The sequence below is a fragment of the Adiantum capillus-veneris genome, chromosome 7 (assembly GCF_014529385.1).
Source record: "Adiantum capillus-veneris isolate H3 chromosome 7, ASM1452938v2, whole genome shotgun sequence".
NCBI classification, from domain to species: domain Eukaryota; kingdom Viridiplantae; phylum Streptophyta; class Polypodiopsida; order Polypodiales; family Pteridaceae; genus Adiantum; species Adiantum capillus-veneris.
In genome coordinates, this window is record NC_140937.1 from 161454662 (window position 1) to 161471974 (window position 17313).

Sequence of the window (17313 nt, forward strand, 5' to 3'; positions counted from 1 at the left end):
GGTTCTTGACACTTAGTATCCTGCGATGTTGAAAAATGGAAAGTGTGGAAGAAAGGGGAGCATGGAATTGTTGATAAGCTGATTCCAGATTATGCTTGGAAAGTCCTTAGAAGGCTGCAGGAGAGTGGTATGTCTTGCCCTTCTTGGACATTAAGAAGGTGCTTTTAAGCTTCTTTCATTTACTTCAGTGACTTTTACCACTTGCATTGATTTGTACATTTGTGGACATGCTTACTAAGTAGAACCTAAAGAAAGCAATTGGTACCTGGTAAATAGTGGGTTTTTATTTTATTTTGATAAGTCCATGCTTGTTTGATGTATTGATTACATAGGTGTACTGCCATTTGCCACATCCGTTTTGTCTATTCTTGGATTACAGCCGTGACTACATGCAATAAGATATCATGAAAAGAAATGCATACAGAAATGGTATTTTTATGTCTCTGATTCATAAAGATTGTCAGTGAAGACAGGTGTGAAAGTAAATTCCGTTGTAAACAGTATGGGTAAGCTTCTCGTCAATTTATTTATTTCATAGTTCTCTTTCTTGAAGTGTTGGCATTGATTTATTCCCTACTCAACAGGCTTCTGGCTTGCTAAGACTTCAGATTATTGTGTTCTGGTTTCATTATAGGACTCTTTATGTGTTTTAACGGCTCATTTCTTTTGTCCCTTTAAATTAGGTTACCGAGTTTTCATTTTAAGCTGTATGTTGATCAGGCCATGGAACGTACTTAGTTGGCGGCAGTGTAAGAGACCTGCTGCTTAAAAAACCTCCAAAAGATTTTGATCTGATCACCACTGCTCCATTAAACAAAGTATGGTTTTTATTTTGGTATATGTTTGCTATATTGCAGTGTTTAATGCTTTGAACTAAAGCATGATGGAATTTAAGCTGTCCTTTTCTTCTTTGGCTGTCACTTAACAAGCAGGTGAGAAAAGGTTTTTCTCGTGCTTGGATTGTAGGAAGGCGGTTTCCGATCTGCACTGTTCATATTGAAAATAAGATTGTTGAGGTGAGGAGAAGCTTGCTATTCTTTTTGTACATCTCTCACAATTATAGATGTTAGGAACGTGGCGCCCCATTCACGATATGATTGGTTAAGAGGATCAAAACATTTTGAAATTCTTCTGAAATGTAATGTCATTGAATTCTGATGCATCTTTATTTATTTAGACCTTCAAAGGAATCTATTCTTCAAACAAGAGCTTTGGCCTTAGTTTAAACAGCCACGATTCTTTTCGTCCTAATAGGTGTGGAGAAACACATGCGATGGAAGGAAAATAATTTGGTAGCTGATGCATGTGGAAGAAAAAAGGAAATTGCTGGCTGGTGAATTATTGCGAAAGACACATATTCTATCGCATATGTTCATGGGTTGGATGGCATGAAGGCACAATATGCTGAAGATGAAGTTTATTGCAAGGTTACATGATCGGCTGACTAGTGGACATTATATTTTTGGGGAGGCTTTTCCTATGATGCATGGAAGACAGTGTGAAACCGATTGGCAATTCAAAGAAAGGCAGTAGATAATGGCAGACTTGAAACACAACTTTAAGTAGACCAATCTCAAAATATGTGTTCATCTGACACGCTGGCCTCACTTTTATAACCCCCCAGTTGCTAAAAGTGTTGGAATTAGGGTTGCAGAGAAATGCACACAGCTTGGAGAAGACGAAGGAAGATCAAGGCACACAATAGAGTGTGTTTTACTTAGTGTGCAAATGGAAAGATAGATTGCCCTAGAGTGATGGTCGTATATACAATGCTCGGGGGAAAAAACCTCCTAAAGAGGGAAAAAAATGTCCCGGCAGTCCTAGTGTGTTCACACACATCACTACCGCATGTATATGGTAACAAATCCCCCCTGGAGTGATGCGGTGAACGAGAGCTGGCACATGAGTAAAGGGAAGTGCCATGCCTTGAGGACATGATCAGTCCACAAAGGGGAGTAAGCCCAAAGCTTTGCGGAAAGCTTCAAGCTTCTCACGAGACAATGCCTTTGTGAAAAGATCTGCAAGGTTGTCTTGTGTTGGCACATAACCCAAGCTGATCTCTCCTGTTGAGAGCCTCTCCTTGACATAGTGGTAATGCACCTCAATGTGCTTTGTGCGAGCATGAAAAACTGGGTTCCTCGCAACTGCCAATGCGCTCTGACTGTCAGTGTAGATAGTGTTTGCAGTGTCCTGTCCAACACCCAAATCAGCCATAAAGCGTCTGAGCCATACATGTGAAAACTGCCCTGTACTCAGCCTCACAACTCGAAGTTGCCACAGTAGGTTGCTTCTTGCTCAACCATGATATACATGAACTGCCAAGCATGAAACAAAAACCACTTGTGGACACTCCGTGTCAAAACAACCAGCCCAATTTGAGTTTGAAAAAGCACGTAAGTCTGGTGGCAACGATACCCCCTTGGGATAAAACAAGCCAAGATGTAAAGTGCCACTAAGGTAGCGGAAAATCCTCTTGACAGCCTGCCAATGCTTAGACCCTTGGATATGCATAAATCTGTTGACCTGTGAGACTGCAAACTGAATATCCAGCCTCGTATTGCATACATAAATGAGGCAACCAATAGCAGTTTGATAAAGAGTGACATTAGCAAGATTGCCAGCATCATGTAGACTCAACTTTAAACCTATTTCCATGGGAGTGGCAATAGGTTTGCAATCCTCAAGTCCAAACTTACATAGCAATGTCTCTATGTAACTTTTCTGACACAAGGCAATACCACCATCACACTGCTTAAACTGTATACCCAAGTAATGATGCACAACCCCAAATCTTTCATCTTGAAAGTAGCATTCAAATCAGTCTTAAATTCAACAATGTGTCTCTCGTTTGGTCCAGTAATCAGCAAATCGTCGACATAAAGAACCACAATGAGAAGTACATCACCCTCACGCTTTACATACAATGTGCTTTCTGTTGGACTGCTACGAAAGCCTCGTTTGACCAAGTGAGTGTCAGCTTTCTCATACCAAGCACGAGGAGATTGCTTCAACCCATACAAAGCCTTCTTACATCTGCACACTTTGTCCTCTTGTCCTTTTATGACAAAACCGTGAGGCTGCGTTACATAAACTTCCTCAAATATGTCACCATTCAAGAAAGCAGTAACAATGTGTGATTTATGTACATCCCAACCAAAATGAGCTGCCAATGCACATAGAAAACGGACAGTAGTCATACAACAAGTAGGAACAAAAGTCTCTTCATAATCTATGCGTTTTTGCTGTGCATAACCCTGTGCAACAAGTCGAGCCTTCTGGCGATCGATCTCACCATCCGGCTTGCGTTTCAACTTGTAAACCCACTTTGTACCAATGGCCTTTTTGCCAGGAGGCAAATCACATAAAGTCCATGTGTCATTTTCTATAAGTGCATCATATTCTAATTGCATGGCAGCCATCCAATTTTCTGAATTTTGTGCTTCATCAAAAGACAGAGGCTCCTTAACGTCATGTAAGCTAGACACAGCAAAAGCATAACAATCTGATGCATAAGATGCATGGTGTGAGCCTGAACGAGTACGACTAGACAAAGGTGCATCCAATTTACTGTCATGCAAAGTGTGCACCAGCCATTTTGGCATACCTCTAGCCTGCTCATTTTCAGCCCTTTCCTCATCAAGTACATCATGTACATCTGCATCAGTAATAGGCTGATCTGTAACATTTTTAGAAACCCCCATAGGTTGTACATTTGCCTCATTGGAACTTACATTCGTATCTCAACCACCGAAAAGAGGCAACAAAGTGTCATAAATGTCTTGTGAGCTTACATTATTGTCTCTAGTACATGACAGCAAGGGTTGAACAGAATCTTCCACAAACACTACATCCTGTGAAACCAAAATACGTTCTGTTTGCGGATGATACAACCTATAACCTTTGCTTTCAGCACTACAACAAACAAAAATACATTTGACAACCTTATCATCCAATTTTCGGCGCAGTGTTTGTGGCACCAAAGCATATGCCGAACAGCCAAAAACACGAATGTGTTGAATAGAAGGCTTTCTATCATGCCATGCTTCATATGGAGTACTAGACTGCAAAGCTTTCGTAGGACACCTGTTTAGTACATAAGTGGCACACATCATGGCCTCAAGCCAAAAAGAATGCGGCAAAGCTTGACTTTTGAGCATACATCGTGCCATTTCCATAAGTGACCTGTTTTTCCTCTCAGCAACACCATTTTGCTGAGGTGTATAAGGCACTGTACTTGGTGTTTTATCCCACGACTAGCTAGAAATGCATTGAATTCATGAGACATATACTCTCCCCCTCGATTGGAACGGAGAGTGCCCATAGTACATTTCGAGACATTTTCAGCCCTAGCCAGAAATTGTTTGAAGCACATAAAAACTTCGGACTTCGCTTTAAGCGGAAATACCAATGTATTCCTGGAGTAATCATCAATGAAAGTCACGAAGTAAAGGTAATTGCCTAAGGACGGAGTTTGCATGGGCCCACAAACATCACTATGCACAAGCTGCAACCTACATGTGGCCCGAACTGAACCATCCTTTGGAAACTTAGAACACTACATCTTACCCCAAATTACAGCCTTCACAAACATGTTTGACAGGTGCTTCAAGAGGCGGCAAAGAAGCAACCATATCAGATTTCCACAAACGCAGTAAACTAGCAAAATTTTGATGACCAAAACATGCATGCCAAAGTTTTGCATCTGAAATAGCCCTTGAATTTGCAACAGCATTTGCAAAATTTTGTCCACACTTGTCATACGAAGTGAGCTTATACAACCCACGGCACAAAAGGTTAGATGCAACAATTTCATCACCAAAATTGAGATCATGAACTGTACATCTGTCATCCACAAATTTGACTACAAGTCCAAGTCTAGCAAGTGCGGATACAGATAAGAGATTCTTCTTGATCCCAGGTACATAAAGTTCATCAACAAGGGTGAAGGAACTGCCATTTGCAGCAGTAAGCATAATCTTTCCAACTCCCTGAACCCGATAAGAGGCATTGTTGGCACAAGTGGCTGAATTCCCATGAGAGACAGACGCGAGAGGTGTGAACAATTCACGGTGTGGGGTAATGTGCTTTGTAGCAGCACTGTCGAAATACCACACATGTGAATCTGTAGCAACTTACAAGCATGCATCATGGACAACAGGATTATAAGTGCACTCTGTGCTAAAAGCCCATTCTGCATGAACATCAGCAACACGGTCTCCTTTCAATGAAGACTTAACATTGGCTGCATTTGTAGTGGAACCAGCATTTGCAGTGGAACCACCCTCTTTCTTCTTAGCCTCTTTGGCCTTCAACTTAGGACACTGCTTGATCAAGTGATCATTAGCTTTACAATAATGGCAACGGATCTTCTTTTTGTCCTTATCACGAGAATTTCCAGACGAATTGCTGCCAGTAGAAGCATTAGGAACAGAAGTTTTGCCACTCGCAGCAGAACCATAAGAAGTGGCTGCATTGTTGTTACCACCCTTTCTTTGAGAAGCAATAAAAGCCTGTTCAACTGCATGCTGTCTAGTCCTTTTTTTTTTCTGGAAAGTGACTCTTGCAACCTAAATGTGCATAATGCATCAAACTTGACAATTTCTGGATTTCCTTGGGTCATAAGTCTCCAAGTACTAGCAAAAGTCTGGTAAGACTTTGGTAAGGCATCAAGAATAGTTGCACAAGGGAATTGTCTGAAATTACTTCACCTGCATAAATAAGTTGCTTATTTTTATCCTTGACACTAGCCAGGTAGGTATCCATAGCATTTTCCTCATGCATAATCTTCGACTCCAGCTCTTTACAAGTGATTTTCAGCACTCATCTCTCTATCTTTGACAAAAATCAAGTAAGCAAAAAGACACTTTTTTCTTTCTCTTTTAACAGTGATGCGACTGACCATAGGAATAGGCCAATCACTAGCACTTGCATCTACATCCGACTGCTGCCCTTTGAAAGTGAAGGAGAGTTTCTTATTTACATAATCTGGGAGAGGATGAATTCTGTAATGCCAAGGCATTCCCAGAATAACATCGCAGCCTTGTATTGGTGCAGCTAGGAAAGACTCGATCAGAGTACTTCCCAATCTTCAAATTTAAATGCCCTTGCACTGGAGTGGCGTTTGTAATCAATCCTTCAAAGGCTGATCCTGAACTGATTGGAGTTCTCTCGGGAGTAAGCTTAAGAGATTTTGAGGTCTCCAATGAGATGAAATTGTCGGTATACCCTGGATCAAACAAGATCAATACTCTTTGTCCATTCAAGTTGCCCCACCGTAGAGCAGTTGCCTTTTTCCTTTCTCTTTCCTTGTGTTGACTTGTGCGTGTAGTACTGAATTTGGTGTAGGAGGAGGAGAATCTTTCTCAAGTTGTGGGCAATCTGGTTTCTTGTGGCCTTTCTTGCCACAATAGAAACATTTTTCCTCTTCCATGTACGCCTTCAACTGAGAGGGAGTGAGAAATTTGCTTTTCTTTGCTCCGTCTGGCTTCTTTTCTGGGCCTTTGGGTGATCTGAAGGCCGCTTTTGAGTGGAGGTTTTTGCTTTAGTAGTGAGGGATTTCTGCTTTGCATGAAAGGTACTAAACTCCTGCTTTCGAGGAGTTCCTTTTGAATGCAAGTTTCCGGCTATGAGGGTGGACTGCATCATAATTTGAAAAGTGTTTCGGGTAGAGCTTCATACTTTTCTAAAGCACTGGCCGGAGTCCAACTTCAAACTCGCACATATTCTCTTCATCAGAAACTTTCATAAAGGGAGTAATTTTAAGGAGGACTGCCCAAAATTTGTCGACGTAGTCGGACACAGCTTCATGCTCTCTTTTGGGGAGCCAATCACATTCGTTCTTCACATCATCGGCAAAATCAGGAGGAAGGAACTAAGCATAAAACTCCTTTTTGAGCTCCTCCGAGTCTTTGGGTTTGCGTTACTCTAGAATTGTGATAAGCCACCGATTGCTAGGTCTATCTTTCAAATACATGCTAACATGGCATAGTTTTGAGCACTTTGAGAAAATACCTTCTCCAAAGGCCATCTCGAATTGTCGAATAAAAGCGAGAGCCTTCGTATCGGTCCTCTTTCCATTATAACATTCGAACTTAACATCTCCCCTCTGCAGCTTTGAATGTCTTCTTCTTCTTCTTGTGGTGTCGGGACCACTTCTTGGAGATGTCTTTGGAATCCTTGTCCATCGGAATTCTGTGCCGACTCTTCTTATGATCCTTGTCTTGCTTTTTTGCTCTTGGTGGTTGATCTAAAGCCTCGTCTAGGGGCAACTCAAGTTTCTCATCAGGAAAGATATTATCAAGGTTCTTTATGAAAGAGGAATTTGGCGAGTAAGTCGGCTGTCACAAGACAGGCATCACGTGCCAATAGAAAAGAACGACTGAACTGAAATAGAGAGAGACCACACGTGACACGGAGTGGCGGAATTCCATCCCAGAGAGTATTGGCCCCAAACCTTGGCGCCCCTTTCGGTATTTCTTTATATTGCATCAACCCAGTACAAGCCGGTACTCCAGACTCTGCATCTTCTCCAGGAAGCATGCCAAAGAATGAGCCCTAACGTCATATTTAAAGGGCCTTGGCCTGAAAAGCAATTTTTCATGCTGCCACGTCATCAGCCAGTGCAAAACATGGAAATCCGTACAGCCTGCCACGTCATCATGCCAATGCAATTTTTGAAAATCTGGCATGTCATCAGTATTTGTGTGTGTGCGGGTCCTGCTTTATTTTAATCCTTTATGTCACTTGGGGCCCCATCGGATGGGGTCCCCATAAGTTGGGAGGACTTCTTCTGTTACTTGTTCTTCTTAGGGTTTAGGCCCCTCGGCCGGCATCTGTAAGTTGGCTCCATTCTTTAAGCTTTGACACGTCAGCAGTTTGTTACATCGGCGAAGTATTTTCTTCTTCTTCTTCATGCTGCTGGGAGGTTCCTACTGCAGGGTTCCTCTGAGGCTGTGTTGGGGCCCCATTATGAGGTATTCCTTGAGTTGGTACTGGAGGATTCTGAGATGGTTCCTCCACCATCTTTGCTTTCCCTTTTTCAAGGGTCGTAAACACTTTCTGCACTTCTTGCTGAGCAAGAGCTGCTTGCAATTCTGCTATCTGTTGCCTGAGCTGCTCAAGTGCTTCAGCTTGTCTTGCCATGACGGGTGTTTTTATGCCAAGGACTATCTCTCCTTAAGAAAGGAAAGGAGAGAACCTGGCTTTGATACCTCTGTCACAGAAACGGAAGCGTGCACTTAATACTTTCAAATTAATCAACCTTTTTCATATGAGATTTCACACATGAAGATAAAGAGGATAGGACGCAGAAGACGGACACAACACTAGGGACAAGCTGCCCCCCCCCCCCCTCCTTGAAGGAGATTTCTTATTATTTATGAACAATTACAAGCACATAAATCCGAAAAAAGCATACGCTGCCCGTATTCTAGTTTCTATTATGATGCATAAGAATGTATAAATTCATAAGCCTATTGGCTGAAATTTTCATACCTGTAGCTGTGAATTGGCTAATTCTGCTTCATATGGAGATTTCCTAAGCGAAAAATGCTTCTGCTGTTATCTGCTTGCGTAGGGAGTACCCACTCTAGTTCTTCTTGGCTGAAATCTGCTTCTGGACGTAGTCGGAGTGCTGAAATTATTGTGGACAGGCCGGTTCTACGCTTCGCTGAGTGCGTCTATTCTCCACAGGACGCACACAAGTTCTGTGGGCTGCCCGACACCGTTCCTATGCGCTTCATGGCCTCTACGCGCGCTTCATGGACCCGGTGCAACAAATCGTTGGAGAGAGAGAGAGAGAGAGAGAGAGAGAGAGAGAGAGAGAGAGAGAGAGAGAGAGAGAGAGAGAGAGAGAGAGAGAGAGAGAGGGGGGGGGGGTCTGGGGCTGAACCGAGCGCTTCGCCTCGAGAGGCTGTGTGTGTGTGTGTGTGTGTGAGAGAGAGAGAGAGAGAGAGAGAGAGAGAGAGAGAGAGAGAGAGAGAGAGAGAGAGAGAGAGAGAGAGAGAGAGAGAGAGAGAGAGAGAGAGAGAGAGAGAGAGAGGGGGGGGCTGAACTGAGCGCTTCGCCTCGAGAGGCTCTGTGTGTCTGTAGTCTGCTACAGAGACCCCCAAAACTAGAAGCGCTACCTCCTTTTATGCATAGCATGTGAGTTTTGTGGCCTCTGGGCGCTTCATGCGTGTGAGAGAGAGAGCGTTCAAAAAACATTCTACGTTTGCTTTACTAGTCGTTCACGCTAGTAATAGTAATTTTTAAAAGTTAATTAAACTTGGCCGTGTTCAGATTGGCTCGACCACTTTGTTTTAAAAGTTTAAACTTTTAACTTAAAAAGAGGCATAAAGACTCGGTGTTTTGACCAAACTAGAGTATAATTAGCTCGACCGTTTTCATGCCTCTCTCGACTCAACCTGTCTGCTCCCGTCGAGACGTATCTACACTGTGTCCGAGGGGGCGGCCATAGTGAAAATATTTAATTATGACTTTTTAAGCCCACTATCTTATTCATGCGCTTGTTCTGATCTGTTTGCCTATGTCTGGGTATTGTTCTACTTATCATACTATTTGGACATGAAGAAATTTCTAGATGGCACATTGCACTAGAAAATTTACCCGTTCATAACTGTGGCCGTAGCTAAAATATTATAGTTTCGTTGCCCACCGAGGACTTGCTTTCGGGTGTGTGTGTGTGTGAGTGAGTGAGTGCAAGTGTGTGTGCGTGAATGCATGTCCTTTGAGTTGTTTGTTCTTGGTTTTCCTTTCTGTTGCTTTTAGATTTATTTTTGTTTGTTTTGTTGTTTTGATCCTCTTTTAGGTGGGGTTTTGTTGTTTTGGCTTCGCTTGCTGTTGTGGCTTGTTTGGTGGTCGAAAAGCTACTCTTCTCTCTTCTCCCTCTCTTAGGATTCTTCGGACGGTTTTCACTTGGACGTAGTTTTCAAAGCCTCTTGCATTGTCTCCCTGGTTTTCCCTCTTCAATTATGGCCCCTTGTTATGGTCTCCAGGGGCCACCTTGAGCAAGTGGACTACTCGCTCTTCTGGATGAAAGCTCCTTGTCTGCTTCGGTGTAGTGCTTTGTCACCCACCTTGTGCCATCCGCCTGAAGTCTCTTGGTGACGTCAGTTGCCTTTTCACCATCACCTTCGTCCCCAACTCCTCTCTTCCTTTTGTTCCTCCATTACCTTTTGCTGTCAGATTTTACGAGTTGGTGGGCTTTGCCCCACGCAGAGCTTCTCGTAGCTGCTCACTGTCATATTCACGGTTGGTGGCTTTTGGTGACTTTGGTTCTTCATTACAATTGTTGAATGGGCTTTTGGTCGAAGTGCCTACCTTTCAGAGGCTATTTCCATCCTCTCTCCATTTAGCTTGCCATGGCACTGTTTACTCTCTGTAGGAGAGGTTTTTTACCTTGGACTTCAGTCTTTTGTATCTGGCTATGTGCCTAGTTGTATCTCGTTTTACAGTTTTCCTTTTGATGAATACGGGCTTGCTATGTAAATAGTGATGTACTTGCTCTCAGTTGAGGAACCATTTGGGCGTTCTGGGAGATTTTCAAGTAATAGAATCAGCATCTTTGTGTGTGTGTGTGTGTGTGTGTGTGTGAGAGAGAGAGAGAGAGAGAGAGAGAGAGAGAGAGAGAGAGAGAGAGAGAGAGAGAGAGAGAGAGAGAGAGAGAGAGAGAGATGAAATGAAATGTAATATTAACGTCTTCGAAAGGCCAAATTGACCTATGAGACCAAAAGGTTACATGTGGTGAATCTAATACCAAGTCTGGGTACAAAAAGTACAAAGAAGTGAAAAGAAAATAGTGGGTGGGTGAAAGCTGATACAAAGGGGAATACAAAGGGTGAGTTGATACAATGAAGCTCTCTGAAAGTCGAGGCATCGTATACATATACATCAGTATCCAAAAGGCTATAGAGATTCAATGTCCTCGAAGGTAGGCACTCTGTTGGGACGGCTCCTATGTCGCGTCAGTATGGTATGGATCCTCTATCGCAATCTGCGTCGATGTCGACAGGGCCCCCTCAATCGTGGGCGACGGGACCGCCCCAACTCTATCGCCCGATCAAGCAGTACGCCTCTAGTGCCTCTGGTGTTGTTATGGTGTGGGGGTTGCTCGAACTCCTCTGTATGTGACTGAAAGAAATCTGTAATCTTCCGTTGTCGGTGGATCTCTCTCATTGTGCCCCTCTTCAAGAGGTTCTCTCTATGTTTGCGAATCTCCAGTAAGTATAATCTGTGGCATCTCTGATCCTGGTATCTCATGACTCTAGAAAGTGGCCCAAAACCCTCTCTGAATAGACAGTGAAAGCGGCCTCGTATCTCATAGTATACTGGGAAGTGACATGTGTAATGTAGCTCAGTCTCTTGCTCTATTTGGCACACCTATCTGGACTCAACGGGTACTCTTCTAAATCTGCCTGTTTCCATCTCTAGCTGACGTGAGGATGTGCGTATCTGACCAATGGAACATCGTATCCCATGGGATAGATGAGTATCCATGTGTCCTGGTCTGATCACAAAACCATCCTCCGCGAGTTGGAGAAGATGCTCTCTATAGAAAGTCATCTTCCTACCTAGCTCATGTGTAGGTTGTATCCATGTCGTCTTCGTAGCCAACTGAATCAAGTCTTGTCTGATGAGCCTGGTAATCTCTGCCCTAGTGAGGGAGATGGAGGGTGCATCCAGAGCGTATTGAAATGGGGGTAGCCGATCCATACTAAAGCCATGTAATTGAAACCAAGATGCCATCTTTGCATACCAACATGATCTATCTCCCTGCAATGCCAGCTGTCGCGAAGACTCTAGTGCTAATCGAGCATATCTGTCTCTAGCTAGAGCCCAAGTGCTATGCATAAATGAAATTGATCGAGGGAGTGCCTCTACTACCAATGGTGGAGCAGCGAGCTCCGCCCTAACACAGCAAGAACAAGTTCAAGGGTTCATGACTGGGCACTTTGAAGAGGATGCGTTCAGGACACAATTAGTTGCTGCTCTGAATGTCTTCACTCAGTTGGTGCAGAATCCCAGGTTTATGGATTATGTGCAAGCACCATAAAAGTCACAGCAGGCAAGGGAATGCCCTCAGTGTACCGAGCCAGTTGAGGCTCAAGCCCACGTCCCCCATGCGACTGAGCAAGATAGGGAGCATTCACATGTTGCGGAGTTACGTGAGGCTCCTAGATAGGTCCCTCGTGACCATGAACAGGTGGTGAGGATCCCTACTCCACAGGTTTTGCCAGTTCAGCCCGCCACCTTTCAAGGTCAAAATATTGCATTGAATGGACAGGAACCAGCCTCCAACCAATGCGTCAAGTTTTTCCACCACCCACGGTACATCCTGGGTATTTTGGGGGTGGATCCGTGTTCCAAAGTATGGCTGGTTATGCGCCTGGAAACAAGCAGTACATGCTGGGAACAGTGTTTGGGGGTATGCATGGCATGACGCCAAACCCCATGTATGGTAACATTGGCATGCAGCAAGGCTTTCAGAGCAATCATGGCCAGTTTGGGGTGCCACAGGTCAATTTTGGCATGGCTGGTTTTTCTGGACAGCAGCCAGATATGGCACCTTTGATGCAAAATCTCAACGACCAAGGGGCACAGATGGTCCCTACTACAATGCCCATGCTGCAGACGCTTCCCTATGACAATTTGGGGCCAATAGAGAAGCCAAAACCATACAAAGAAGAAGGTGCAGCTGTGAAGTTCAACACCTTTAGTGGCTTCGAGGATAAAGCAAAGGCTCTTACTTTCCTCCAGCAGTTGATAGAGCTTATGCAGGAGGGATTTTTATGGAGGCCTCTAAAGTAAGGAAAGCTGCCACTTTTTTAAACGACAATGCGCTCACATGGTGGACGACATTGTTAATGCAAGGACAGGCACCCGCCACTTGGGTTTACTTCAAGAAAATGTATACATCTGCTTGGCTGTCAGATGAATTTGAAGCCGACGTCATGACAGATTGGCACCAGCTTACTTCGGCTACATGCAAGAGCTAGGTGGAGTACAATAGGAGGTTCTGTAAAGCGTTACTCTCAGTGATCTCCTACAGATTTGTGCCATTGACAGAGCAGATAGAGAAGTACTGTTGTGGGTTGCCTGAAGGGCTTCGCGATTATTGTACCAAGAACAGAGTGGCTACTCTCACTCAGCTTATGGAAGTTGCTAACACTGGTCTTGCCTTGTTGAAAGGAGAAGCCAGTGGGTTTCGGAGCAACGAGAAAGGAGGGCAGCAAAAGAAAAATTCAGCAAAGCAGCCCTTTACGAGAGCGGCTCCCGAAGCGTCCCAGGGGTCAGCTAGGTTCAATAAAGGCAAAGGTTCAGCCGAGACTTCTAGAGCGCATGCAAGGAAGCAGAAAAGGAAGCCTTTTATGCGTAAGACGCCTGAGGAAAAGGTCTTGTTGGCTGAAAACAAGTGCTTTATATGCGAGTAGACTCTTCATTTTGCAACCAACTATCCACAAAAGAAAAGGCCAGCTGACTCAGATGACAAAGAGGACAGAAAAAAAAGAAGCCTGTGCCCTTGGCAGGTTTAGTGCTAGACATGTTGGGCGACAGGCCTAGTACAAATGCCATGAGTTATGCAGAGCGTGGGGTAAAGTTAGAGACCAGATGGCACTAATCTTCTTTGATCCAGGTGCCAAAGCGAACTTTATCACGCCAGCATTAGCTATAAAGCGGGCATTAGAGCTGAAGAGATGGGGTATACCGCAGAGGCAGGATTGACATGTCCTGCCACTCAAAGTGCGTTACCCCCATCATTGGAAAGCTGCGTATGCATATTCAGTCGTATGTGGACATAGAAGAGTTCTACATCATGCCACTGGAAGGATGTGATGTCTTGTTGGGGATCCCGTGGATGTTCCGAGTGCATGGAGTCTTGGATGCCTACAACAAAAAGATCAGTGTACAGCATAGGGGCAAAACTCACATCTTGGATGTAAAGCTAAAAGGAGAGTCAATCCCTATTGTATCTGCTTCTGCTATCACTTCTGTAATAAAGAATCATTTTTTTGCGTACTTGGTTTTTGCACGTGATGTTTCAGATAGTTGCCAGTCAAAATTTATCTGTTAGATAAAGACAGGTTAGCATTTTTGCAAAAGTTTAATGGCTGTTTTTCTGATTCATTACCGTCTCAACTACTGCTGGAGAGGCCCGAGGATCATGCGATTGATTTGGTGCCAGGTTGTAGCCCACCAAATAGGCCACCGTATAGGGTTAGTGAGGGGTAGCGGAAAGAGATTATGAGCCAAGTGGAGGAGCTCTTAGAGAAAGGGCTGATTCAGCCTAGCTCATCACCCTATTGCTCTCCAGTGCTCTTAGTACAGAAAAAGGATGGCTCGTGGCGCATGTGTATTGACTACCATGTGTTGAATAAGAATACCATCAAGAATAGGTTTCCTATTCCAAGGATTGATGATATTCTTGACCACCTAGAGGGTGCGGCGATTTTCAGCAGGATCGACCTTAAAAGTGGGTACCATCAGATTCGAATTAGGCCTGAGGATGTGCACAAGACTGCGTTTAGAACGACATTTGGTCTTTACGAGTTCTTAGTGATGCCATTTGGTCTTACGAATGCTCCTGCTACGTTCAATAGGATGATGGATAGGATCTTCCGTCCATATCAGAACTTTGTTGGCACATTCTTTGATGACATGATAGTCTACTCGAAGAATGAAGAGGAGCATAGGCATCACCTGACCATTGTGCTCGAAGAGTTGCGCAGGAACAAATTGCTCATCAATGGCCAGAAAAGCGAGTTCTTCTTGGAAGAGATCCACTTCCTCAGACACATTGTGTCAAAGGATGGTGTCGGAATGGATCCTGCGAAGGTGGAAGCAATCAAGACATGGCCAGCCTTAAGGACCGTGTATGATGTCCATAGCTTCTTAGGGCTATGTTCTTACTGCAGAAGATTCATTCGCAACTTTGCAGAGAATACTTCACCTTTACATGCTTTGCAAATGTCCGTAGCTTCTTAGGGCTATGTTCTTACTACAGAAGATTCATTCGCAACTTTGCAGAGAATACTTCACCTTTACATGCTTTGCAAAAGAACGAGGTCACTTTCAGATGGACCCAGAAAGAGATTTCAGCTTTTAATCTCTTAAAGGAAAAGATGACTTCAGATCCAGTCATTGTTTTGCCAGATCTCAGGAAGTCATTTGTGGTTCAGTGTGACGCTTGTGGCAGTAGCATTGGTGCAGTGCTAATGCAAGATGACAGGGTAGTAGCCTATGAGAGCAGAATCTTGCAAGGGCCAGAGATGACCATGCAGGTCTATGAAAAAGAGTTACTGGCTGTGATTCATGCGCTCTTAATTTGGAAACACTATCTGCTAGGAGCTGATTTTGTTGTCCAAACGGATCATCAGACCTTGCGATACTTTCTGACATAGTCAAAGCTATCGGAAAAGCATATGCGATGGGCAAACATTCTCTCCATGTTTCACTTCCAAATTGTGCATGTGGAAGGCAAGAAGAATGTTGTGGCTGATGCGTTATCAAGAAAGCCACAAATTTCAGTTGTGTCAATTCCTTATCATCATGAGCTTGATGACATGAAGGAACAGTATGCAAATGATGAAGATTTTGCAAGGATCTTCGAACAGTTACAGGAAGGACAATGTCATGAGCACTACCTCCTCAAAGATGGTTTTATGATGATGCATGGCAGACTCTGTGTCACTAGGCCATTGCGACATAAGCTCATGGTAGAGAGTCATGTCCCACCGTATGCAGGGCATCGTGGTATAGATGCTACAGTGAAAGCGGTTGAGACATTCTTTTATTGGCCTACCTTGAGGAGAGATGTCGATGCCTTTGTGCGAGCATGCGTGATTTGCCAAAAGGTCAAGTTTGACAGGCAAAAGGCGCCAAGGCTGTTACAGCCATTGCCAATTCCAGATAAACCATGGGAAAGCATAACTATGGATTTTATCTTTGATCTTCCCAAAACACAGACAGGAAATGATGGAATCTGGACCATTATTTGCAGATTCAGCAAGCAAGCTCACTTCATTCCTGTTAGGAAGAAGATAAAACCAGATCAAATGGCACGTCTCTTTATGTACAATATCTTTAAGTACCATGGTATACCACAGTCGATTGTCAGTGACCGTGACCCACAGATGACAAGTCTATTCTGGAGAGGCATATTTGAGAATATGGGCACTACGCTTAAGTTCTCATCGTCATTTCACCCACAGAAAGATGGGCAGTCAGAAGAGGCAAATTCTACTTTCTTGGATTTGCTCAAGTGCTATATGTTAGAGCACAAGGCGAGTATTTGCCGTTGGTTGAATATGCGTACAATAATACAGTGCATTCTTCAACAGGCAAGGCACCTTTTGAAATTGTTGAAGGTCATGTGAAAGTTCCTCCCATTTTGCATACCAAGGAAAAGATCTTTCAGGCAGATCAATATGTACAAAATATGGATGAAATGTACCAGAAGATAAAGCATGCCCTTGAAAGGACACAAGCAAAGCAAAAGAAAGCTGCTGATCTCCACCGTCATGAATTGCTGTTTTCACTTGGTGATTGGGTAGTGTTGCGGTTTGAAAAGGCACGCTTAAAGAAGCGAAAAGGTAAAGAAAGTCTCTTTACAAAGCTTAGTATGCATTACTATGGGCCTTTTCAAGTAATAGAGAAGATCAGTGACGTCAGTTATAGGCTGAAATTGCCTGAGAACTGGAAGATTCACAATGCTTTTCACGTGAGTCTTCTCAGACCATTTATTGGCGATGTGCCAGAGGCTATGCAAGTTGAAGAGCAGCCAGAAGTTGAAGAGCTTGATGAAATTTTGGTCCCAGAACAGATCATGGCACACAAGGAAAGAAAAGTCAAAGGCAAGGTTATAAGGCGATATTTGGTGAAGTTCAAAAACTATCCGCCTATGGATGCAAAGTGGATGGAAGAGAGCGAACTGTTAGAGTCACCAAATGTATTGCAACTATACCTTGAAGCCTTTGGTTTACCACCTACGTATTCTCCAACTCAAGTCGAGCAAAGGCCAAAAGGAAAGAGACCTGCGCTAGAAGGGGGGTGATCCAGGAGCTAGCACTTCTCATGTATCTATGGATTTAGTGCAATAGACGTGTACCCTGCTTGGCAATTGCCCTTGGGGAATAAAAGTTTTGTCCAAAAGTCTGTTCAGTGCTATAGCAGTAAGTATGTCTTGTCAATTGTCAAGAGTACAACAATTGCTTCTAATGAGTACATGTTGACGCATTTTTAAACTGCTGGTTTATTATGCTTGAAAAGATTCGAAGTGTACTAGAAGTTATGGACTCTATTAAAGCCAGTGGCACA

General features: G+C 43.7%; 1 protein-coding gene across 2 annotated transcripts in view; it reads left to right on the top strand.

The window, feature by feature from the left end:
• Window positions 1–17313, top strand: part of LOC147454951 (uncharacterized) — a 110782-nt gene that overhangs the window by 11686 nt on the left and 81783 nt on the right. For both annotated transcript variants that reach the window (XM_086516779.1, XM_086516780.1), the window contains exons 3-5: window positions 17–127; window positions 721–818; window positions 933–1016. In XM_086516779.1, coding sequence (XP_086372905.1) covers window positions 17–127; window positions 721–818; window positions 933–1016 — 293 coding nt within the window. The remainder of the gene's footprint in view (window positions 1–16; window positions 128–720; window positions 819–932; window positions 1017–17313) is intronic.